General features: G+C 38.5%; 2 protein-coding genes across 4 annotated transcripts in view; one reads left to right on the top strand and one right to left on the bottom strand.

The window, feature by feature from the left end:
- The window catches only part of sh3pxd2b (SH3 and PX domains 2B), a 37,776-nt gene extending 30,958 nt beyond the window's left edge, over positions 1-6,818 (top strand). For all 3 annotated transcript variants that reach the window (XM_017492403.3, XM_053688019.1, XM_053688020.1), the window contains 5 exons: positions 1,255-1,372; positions 1,796-1,977; positions 2,295-2,341; positions 2,447-2,572; positions 2,878-6,818. In XM_017492403.3, coding sequence (XP_017347892.1) covers positions 1,255-1,372; positions 1,796-1,977; positions 2,295-2,341; positions 2,447-2,572; positions 2,878-4,326 — 1,922 coding nt within the window. In that variant the 3' untranslated portion in view covers positions 4,327-6,818. The remainder of the gene's footprint in view (positions 1-1,254; positions 1,373-1,795; positions 1,978-2,294; positions 2,342-2,446; positions 2,573-2,877) is intronic.
- A 71-nt stretch (positions 6,819-6,889) lies between these two features.
- stk10 (serine/threonine kinase 10) overlaps positions 6,890-10,176 on the bottom strand; it is a 49,547-nt gene continuing 46,260 nt past the window's right edge. Inside the window, exons 16-19 of the mRNA XM_017492400.3 lie at positions 9,742-9,930; positions 9,458-9,583; positions 8,640-8,753; positions 6,890-8,393 (exon numbers count right to left, since the gene is read on the bottom strand). Coding sequence (XP_017347889.1) covers positions 8,253-8,393; positions 8,640-8,753; positions 9,458-9,583; positions 9,742-9,930 — 570 coding nt within the window. The 3' untranslated portion in view covers positions 6,890-8,252. The remainder of the gene's footprint in view (positions 8,394-8,639; positions 8,754-9,457; positions 9,584-9,741; positions 9,931-10,176) is intronic.

Below are 10,176 nucleotides of genomic sequence, written 5' to 3'. Positions count from 1 at the left end.
GAGACATTTCAGAAAAGTATGCGATGACATCTTTCATCATCATGATGACATCATTAAATTTCATCTGTATCACAACAAGAACATCTGCTTTTAAAATAAATAAATAAACCCGCTGTGTTATAGTGGAGGTGTAAAATGGCATAAAAGCGTCCCGGAGTGATTTCGGTTCGAACGGCACGATGAAGTGACATCACTGACCTCATGAAATACAAACTTTACATATTCTTGATTCTCGTGTGTGTGTGTTTGATTCCCCTGCTGCTGGAGCGTGCCGGAGGTTCTGGTCACTGCCGAGGCTCGGGGGTCGTCGCCGCACTTTAGGCGATCTGTTCGGCCTGAGTTTCAGGCAAGGTGGAGAGAAAATCCGTCTCTTCTTCTCCTCCCATCAATCATACCATTCTACCTACCCATCTACCCCCCCCCCCCCAACCATGACGCATGAACGTACAGCAGCGTGACGTGTTTTATTTAAATAGATTATTCCACTGGATGCTGCATGATTTCTCCAGTTCAGTTGTTTTTGTTTTCTCCCTTGTACAAAAAAATAGAGTAAAATATTTACAGTAAATTACTGAGTGACGGGGAGGTGGAGTTACTGTTACTTTATTTTCCTGTAACAGCACGTCCCTGAGAGTGTTTTATTCCTCTTCCACCACAACAATTTATCAATTGATTAGTTCTAAAAAAACAACATACTTTTTATCCATTTATAGTTACAGGCAATGTTGTCACTTGCGTTATAGCAGCTATAAACACTCTCTCTCTCTCTCTCTCACACACACACACACACACACACACTCAATGTCGGAAATTTTACAGTTACAGCTTTACCTCTGACAGAGCTCTGACACTGTAGACTCCTTCCATAATTGTTAAATAAACATCTCCTTACAGAATCGTTTACGTGGAGCGTTCGCAGTACACGTCCCTGTGAATGAGCTGTTACTATAGAAACGATAACGTATCAGAATTAACGTGTTTAATGTTAATATAAAGCTGTGATTTGCAGCTGCGTTACTGTCAGAGCTGCTGTTATAGAGAATTAATCAACACCTTCTGACCAATCACAATCCAGATTAAAATACAGCAGTAATGCTACTTTGGACGTGATTGAGATGTTCCGAGATAAACCTGAGTACTCGCTACCGTGATCTTATATTTGTCTATTTGTTTATCGCATGACCCTCCGAACGCTGTGTTTTTATAAAGAGCGAAACTAAGAAGAAATTTTGTTGCGTTCTCTTTCCCTCCCAGAAGAGAAGTACGCGGTGATTTATCCGTACGCAGCTCGCGATCAGGATGAAATCGATCTGGAGAAGGGAATGACGGTGGAGGTGATGGAGAAAAATCTGGAAGGCTGGTGGAAGATCAGGTTTTAAAAAAAACAACAACTTATTTTTTAATTAATTTATAGTTTGTAAAAGTTTTAGAATCATCAGTTACAGTTTCTTCCAGAAAATAAGAGACTGCACTTTGTGTTTTAACCAAACAATCAGCACTAAATCATTAGATTCTTTTCATTTGTGTTTTAAAGTTGATTTTAAATGTGCAAAAGTGTTGTACATGAATCTAACCACATTATTTGAATGTTTCTCTTTTTTTCGTTTTAATGACTGAATTTTACTTAAAATCCAGTATTTTAACTTAATACTTAAAGATTTAATATTTAAGTGTTTTTGACTTATTTTAAAATAAAGGTAAAAAAATTCTATTTTAATTTAAACATTAAAAGTATTGCCTGTGTTTTTTTTTTTTTTTTTTTTTTTTTTTTTTTTTTTAATGACCATGTCTGTAGGTATCAGGGGAAAGAAGGCTGGGCTCCGGCATCATATCTGAAAAAGTCAGACGTTTTGAGCCAAAAAATGTCGACGCATTCGAGCGCTAACGATTTAGACGGAGCGTGTAAACAACAAAACAACAACAAGGAGAATAAAGAGAACCAGAGAGAGAGATTCAGCCCCTTTAACGACAAGAAAAGTACCTTCACGTCTTCAAAAAGAAAAAATTCTTTGTATTTGTCAGTGTGCTGTGAAAAATCTTTAATAAATGATCTATTTAGTTTATTATTTTTTTATTTCTATATGTAAAGCCTTTACACATTAAGACTTTTACTGTGCCATAAAAAAAATTTGCTTTTGATCTGATTCTGATCTTTAAACTATATTTATCGTAGTTTTGACAAGAGTCAAATTCCATTAAATATGAAGTTGGAAAATAATTATTTAATTTCTGCTTTTATCCTTTTTTTTATTTTATTAATATTGATAAAAGTAAGTGTTTTTATAATCTTGCAGAAGCAGATGTTCGTCAGAGGCCTCCACCACGCCGAGATCTTTCAATAGTAAGAACGATGGAGTGAGAGATCTGATTAATGGAAAAGTGATAAATCTCACGTTTAAAATCGCAGTTTCCACTAACCGAGTTTTCTGACCTGTTTGTTCTTTAGCCCCGTGGGTCGAACCTGCCAAAGCCGCCGGTGCCCCCGCAGGTGGAGGAGGAGTACTACACCATCGCTGACTTTCAGACTACCATTCCTGATGGAATCAGCTTTCAGGCCGGAGTTAAAGTCGAGGTGAGATGGAAAGAAAAACATCAGGAACTCTTGACTTCCTGACACTTACCTTAAAGAGTAGGACTCTTCTACTTGTTTCAGTCTAATTAATTAATCTGACAGATTGAAAAGTAGATAAAACTTTTTTTTTACATTCTTTCAGTCTTTCTCTATTTTACATTCTCTCTTTCCTTTACAGTCTCGTTCCAATTTTTTTCTCTGTCTCTCATCCTAATCAGTCCTGGTCGTTTCATCTGCACCGTTTCTCTCAGCTCTATAAATTGGTAGTAGATTCACCAGCATGGATGTTTATCCTTGTTTTCCAGGTCATTGAGAAGAACTCGAGTGGCTGGTGGTACATTCAGATTGATGATAAAGAAGGTTGGGCTCCTGTCACCTTCTTGGATAAATACAAGAAGACCAGCAGTGCTTCCAGGCCCAATTTTTTAGCCCCTCTGCCTGGAGAAATGGCACAGCTGAAGCTGGAGGATGGTTCCGTTAGCAATCCCGGCTCAGACGATAACTGGTCCAAACCTCTCCCGGACGAGCCATCTACCACCGCTGACTTCGCCACTCGTCCCAAACTGAGAGACTGGAAGTCCAACGCCGCCAAGAACAACTTGCCTTTCTCCGGTCCGCTGCCACCAGCGCCTTCTTTACCTCCCGCTGAGGAAAAACCAGCCCTTCCACCCCGGAGGGAGTCCATCAACAAGAGCCTGGAGTTAGAGGAGAAGCTTAAATCAGACGTTTCCAAACCGCTTCCTCCCAAACCTCCGGCTCCTGGAGTCCTCGTGCCCCTGGTTTCTCCCAAACCGGCTCCGTTCAAATCCGAAAAGCCTCCAGAACCAAAGAAGGATGAAAAGAACAAGCCCCTGCACTTGAAGAATGAGATGGGGTTGGAATGTGGCCACAAGGTTTCCGCCAAGGAAGTGAAGAAGTTCAACTTGAAGCCGGTGCCCAAGCAGCCGCCGAAGCCCAAATCCGAAAGCCAAGAAGAGAAAGCGGAATCCGTCAGTCCCGTGCCTTTCATGAAACCAAAACCGGTCGTTAGACCGAAACCTCCACCGGCCTCTAAACCAGAACCACCGAGCAAGAGCGAGCTCGATATCACCAACTTGAGGAGCAAGTTACGTCCGTCTAAACTTCCCGACACAGACTCCAGCCAGCAGAACGGCACTTCCTCAAACAACGGTGAACCAAAATGTCCGCCCAAACAACAAAACGGCCACGATTCTGTAGAAATCCCTAAAGGGCAAACGCCTGGTCCTAGAGAACCACCTCAGAGGCCCGGCTCTGCTCCGAGACGACCTCCACCACCGAAGAAAACTTTAGAGCCGGAAACCAAACCGAGTTCCCCAGAGCTCAAAGCTCCTCTGAAGGACATCCCAGAGAACAAGCCTGCCCACGCCTCTCAAGCCCGACCACCGCCTCCGAAACCGAAAGCCACCGCCGCCCCGCAGGCTTCCAAAGACAAAGAGAAGGAAGAATCTCCAAAGGGGAAAGTCCTGGTGCCTCCGAAACCACCCGTTAAAACCGATAAACCGCAGCCGCCGAGAGACAAACTTCCTCCTCTGATCAAGGATCCGGCTAAAGAAGAGCTTTTCTTAGCCGTAGCGGACTTTCAAGGAGACGATCAAACTCCGGGGTTTAAAGAAGGCGCCGTCTTCGAGGTGCTCGAGAGGAACAGCACGGGTTGGTGGTTTTGCAAAAACATAAGCGATGGTTTAATGGCCGAGGGCTGGATCCCTTCCAATTACTTAACCAAGAAACACTAGGTACCTGTCAGATAGCACCCCCCTTTTAACGTTATCTCTCTTCGTTTGTATTTAATTAGTCTGTGTTATTTATGGGTACCTTTACATTCAAAGTCTCGTTACATTCCGTTCTTTTGTGCTTGCGTTGTGTTTTTACTGTCCCTTTTTTCAGGGACGTCGGGTGGAATTCTTATTTTTCTTCTTTTTTGATGAGACACTTCTTTGGGAGAAAGCAACAAACGTGTCTCACTGCTAACCCCATATTATTATTATTTTTCTATGCATGCTAACCAAACTCGTACTATTTTTATATTTATATTGATCTTTCACGCTATAAACAGACTAGCAATATACGTATAAATGACTTTCTGCAGCCTTCTTGCTCTCTATTGTGCCTCAATATTATAATATTAATTAACAATATTAAAAGCCGAGTTCTCCGAGCTTCTATACGTTAGCAAAAACGTCTCTGTGTAAGACAAATATAGTGTAGCAATCGTACAGAATCATGGATTATAAATGTAATCCGACATTAACGTTCACTTCTCACAGGGGGAAATTAGCCTTGTGCTTCCATGTGTTATGATAACGCAGAAAAACTTTATTAAAAAATGAAAAAAAGTGTTTGAAATCCAAAAAGTGTTTTTAATTTCGTTTTGTTTTGCGTATTTACCCGTTTTCACACCACGCATTGGTGATTTTGCTGCGATGCTTCAACTTGCACTTTTTGATAGGGATGCATCGATAACAGGAGTTTAACACTAGAACCCATACAAACACAGCCAAATAAAATCTTCCCTAAAGTCCCTGATTGATTCATTAATAACTCATTTCAGTATCAAGTATCAATAAACACGTATTCATAGGCCGTGTGAGGGAAACAATGTTAGCGATGCATCCCTAATTTTTTTAATTTAAGAGGTGAAGTTCACAGATTTCAGATTTACTGTGGCACCGACGTGAAACTAAAGAAAAAACAAGACTGATTTCGATAAAACATGCTCAGTTCTGTTCAGCAGTGTTGCATTACTGACAATGGTGCTTACATTCAGTATTTTATGATCATTTTAGTGTTTAACATGTGCATGCTTGACTGGTTTCAAGTATACTTTTTTTAATGAGTGACGCTACTTTCGTTTTTATGTTGTATTTTCTTTTTTCGTAGATCTTATGTTTATCACACGAGAAGGGCGGCGTTTAAGAAGTATGACGATGCTCAGAGTCACGCCTTAGTATAAAATAACAGTATTAACGGTTCAAGTTGTTGTGTTTATGTTGTTTTGGTTTAACACTAGTATTTTCCCAAAATGTATACAGTGGAACGATCTTGTGGGAGTGCGTGACGCTTGAAGAGTTTTGAAGATGGTGTTTTCCAGACTATTTTAATTGTTAATTTTTTTTTTTAAGAATTTTTGCAACAAAAACATACAAATTGTGGTGGAAATCCCCAAACCCGTAACCGGATGTAAGTGAGATCGATTGAAATGTTTTAACGGCAGTTGCCGCTATAACGAAAACGCCTGGTATGTTAATGTGAGTTGCCAGTTTATCAGGAACACCCCCTTATGTGTACACAAATGCTACATTCCAACAGTGTTAAATCAAGAGACCTGGCGTTTCCAGATGAAACAAGCGAACTTAGTGACTAAAATTATTTTACCAACTACCTACCAGTGCAACTGTGAAAATCGCATTTACAAAAAAAAAAAAAAACAGATGATGAATACAGGTCAGGAATTGCTACAGATCTAATTATATTTTTTTGTTCTCACTGCTTCAAAAAAACAATAACTAATTTAAAATAAATAAAAACAACCTCCTAATATACTGTCATTACTCAAAAAAAGTATATACAAAAGTGCCAGAAAAGGTTTGCTATAGAGTGATGCCCCTGAAGAACCTTTCGTTTCCATTCATGATTCTTTAACAACTTTTATTAAACTGCAGAATCTTTTCTAGCACTTTATTTTGAAGAGTGTGAGGAAGTCTATGACTTAATATTCAAATATATTTTAATACTTATAGGTTTCATATTTGACCAAAGATAAAAGAATTAAACAAACAGTCCTAATTTACAGTTTGCTACTGTTGGCATTTTCAACAAGAATCTTGTTTAAAGTTTTTTTGTTCACTTTTTAGAAATAATTATTTGAGTCGGAACCAAGCGAAAGGAATATTGGTCATGCAGAACATCTGGAAATGGCTGCGACAGGTTATTAAATAGACATGGCTTAAAAAATGGCAACACGTAAGAAGACATGTCTTATAGTCCGGGGGAGAAGAGCGAACTGTGATGGTGCAGGCGTAAACGAAGCGTGCTTTAACGGAGTGGAAATATTGCAAGTGAGTGAGTTTTGAAAGAAAAAGGAAAACTTTCACATGGTGATGAATCTGGGTGACTTTGCAGAATGGACACATTTCTGTAATCTGTACGCTATGTTTATTTTATTTTTCCATGTCACGTGCAATTTCTTTTGTTTCTAATAAAACCTAAATAAACATTTCAAATCAAATCTGTTCAGTGTGTAAATTCTCTGTAAATAATTTTTACACCTGTACAAGGAAAAGTGGGAATGAAAGGGAATGAATGATAAAGTTGACTTTATTAGATTCCTGTACAGCGAGGGCTCCTTTTCACACCCTCCTTTGGTTAAAATAAACAGTGCAGACAGATGGATAATGTTCAGAAAACAAATTGATTTCAATTAATCTCTGGAGTTGCAAAGATAAGGCCTAGCTGTACTTTCCTAGCTGATTTTCTACCCCACTTAAAAAATATAATAAAGGAATAATTGGTAGCGGGTATTGCACTTTAAGGTAAGTGTCAGTGCTTAAAGAGTCAGTAAACAAAATAATAATATTTTTATATTGCTGTTGGATAAGAACCTTCAAAGTTCAGGTGAATTTTATTTTAAACCAAATGATATTTATACAAAATTTATAAGAACTATTACAATTATTGATTATATAATAACACAAAATATACCAATGTTAGAATCACAGATGAGCCCAAAAATAATTCATTAATACTAGTAATTTAACCTTTAAATAAAGTAAATAGTTCTCTTTTTTTCCGCTAAACAATAAACTACACATCAATGCTGATTTTTTTTAATATATATACACACACACATATACTTTTTGAAGGTTTTCCCCCTAGACAGCAACAATCCTCTTTATTACATGTTACACATATTTAATTACTTTTTTAAAATTATTAAATGTTAATATTTTGAGGGGTTTTTTTTATGCTTTAGTCAGTTAACATCCAGTGTTGTGCTTTACAGTAATTCTGGGACTCACATTTTGAGGCTAGAAACAAAAAAAGTACCAGTTTACCTCACCTAAACCTAAAACATCTGACAAACTGAACACTTACAGAACACACACACTGCTTACACTGTTAGAAAGTAAACCGTTAAAGTGTCTTGAGTATTTGCTTTTTATACTTGTATAATAAAATAATTTTTGAAGATTATAGAATAGAAAAAAATAAGCTTTCAATCTTTTTCCCCTGTACATTTTATATTTGATTTGTATGTTAGAAAATAAATATTTCAAAGAGAGGCTGATAAATAAAATATGACCAATAATAATAATAATGCCTGATTACTGGCTTTGGTGTGAAAATACAGTTGAAGTGGATTTAAGGCTTTTTGCGTTTAAATGTACTATGTTTACCCATTCAAAAAAAGATTTTTAAAATATATATCTCTCTCTTTATATTTATTTTCAGTTTTAAGACCCATCAGGAACACAACTCTTTATTCTACATTATTTAATAAAAAATAAAACAATTCAGGTTTTAATAATACCACATGGAAAAGAAAAAAAAAAGGTAAGCATGTACAAACCCTGTACGAGCAAATAATCTACCTGGACTAGGGGGTGGGACTATAGAGGAGCACAAGGCTCGTGATTGGCTGATCATGACCAGTAGCAGTGTCCTAAGTGGTGGAGGAGTCTGTGTATGGCAGGAATTTGGTGTATCTATTGGGAGAGCTGGGGTTCACACACTCAGAGTCCTCGCTCATCCGGAAGAAAATCTCCTGCTCGTATTTCTTCTGGTTCAGCTCGTCCTCCAGAGCCTGAACACAACAAGGTTAGCGGTTTAGTTAACAAAAACAACAAACTAAATACATTATCCTGTGGGAAGAAAGTACTATAAGTAAAAGGAAATAATATTAAATTAATTAAACTTTGATGTACACTAAGCAAGCTATAGACATGTACACTAGGAACACAAAAAAGTTATTTAGGCCTAAACAGTGACCGCCTAATGGACCACCGCTGAGGATCTGTTTATGTTCGATGTTGGAGATTAAAGCCAGAACCTTTTTGCGGGGATGCAGCTGCGCTCTCCAATCCTTCAGCAGCTGATTGTGATGCTCGTCCAGCACTTTCAGCCTCTGAGTCTCGTTTTCCACCAGCAGGTGACATTTCTCGTTCTGAAGAAAGAAGTTCAACAGAGGTGATGAATACAAGAGCTGCACAAACACTGCAGTGAATCCAGCGTGAACATTTCTGCTTTACGTTACTCGCCCGTGGCGCTAGGTTAACGTGGACGTAATGAACAACTGAATGGAAATGTTTGGGAGGAGCTTGTCTGATGAAGCCATTGTGTCATGCTGTTGGAATATTCAAGAGAAGAGTGGATAATAAATTACATGAAACACTGTGTGTGAGAGAGAGGAAAAAACAATAATTAAAGAATAAAAAATGTAAATAATTACAAAAATAAGTCAATACAAAATTAAAAAAAAAAAAAATTCTCTATCAATATTGATGCTTTGGCAATATTGTATGTAAATCATGCCAACAAAGTACTCTGAACCGAATTGAGAGAGGGAGAGAGATGGACCAACAGAGCAAGGGAAGGAGAGAGAAACAAAGGGAGAGAGACAGAGAAAACTAGAGAATAGATAGACAAGAGAGAGGTGAAGAAAAAGGAGGGAGAATGTCCTATTCATAGACATGAGAGAGAGAGAGAATGCAAGAAAGTAAGAGACAGGAAGACAAAGAGAGAACGAACAGACACAAAGAGAGACACAGATAGAGAATGTGTAAGAATGATAAAGACAGAATATAGGAGAGACAGACAGACAGTGGGTGAGTGAGACAGGTAGCGGGTGAGACGGGTTGCTGTATGCACCTGTAGTTGTTGGAGTTCTCGGAGGTTCCCGTCACACTGCCCAATCATCTCTCTCATCTGGTTATCGTGTTTTTGTTGCTGGTGCAGTCGCTCCGCCTTCTGCCTCTTCTCCTCCTGCCTGGCAAACTACACACACACACACACACACACCACTGTCAACATTATGGACAAACCATACCACACTTCATGCGGACTGTACACAACTTGAAGAAGCAGCATAAAAATAATTAAAAATGGAGGAGAACGGAATCGGGATTGTAAGGAGGCATAGACGTGACTCTGACCTGCTTGACCCTCTCGCGGTCTTCTGCGGCGCTGCCTGAGGAATTAATGCGCAAACTCTTCTTAAACATGGCCATGCGAGTTTTCCCTTCATTCCGCTGGATCTTCGGCAGCCTGTTCCTCTCCTGCTGCTGCCGCACTTTAAGAAGCTCAATCATACGCTGGTTGTAACAGTTCATATGCTCTTGTTCCTACACACACACACACAATAATAAAGTACTGAGGTCTCACCCTGAAGATGATTATTTTCCTATAACAGCAAGTTTTATTCCTCTTACACCACAAAAATGTGACGACGATTAAAAGATTATTTTTATTAAAGGCTGTATTTTTTGTACATTTAGAGTTACATTTAATGTTTACGATCAAGTTCTCACGTACACATCAGCTATAAACAGTTGTTCCCTCACCTGCTTCTCTTTTAAGTTAATAAGACT

The sequence above is a fragment of the Ictalurus punctatus genome, chromosome 18, assembly GCF_001660625.3.
Source record: "Ictalurus punctatus breed USDA103 chromosome 18, Coco_2.0, whole genome shotgun sequence".
In the NCBI taxonomy this organism is placed as follows: domain Eukaryota; kingdom Metazoa; phylum Chordata; class Actinopteri; order Siluriformes; family Ictaluridae; genus Ictalurus; species Ictalurus punctatus.
The sequence above is the reverse complement of the archived record's forward strand: the minus strand, read 5'-3'. Positions and strand labels throughout refer to the sequence as shown.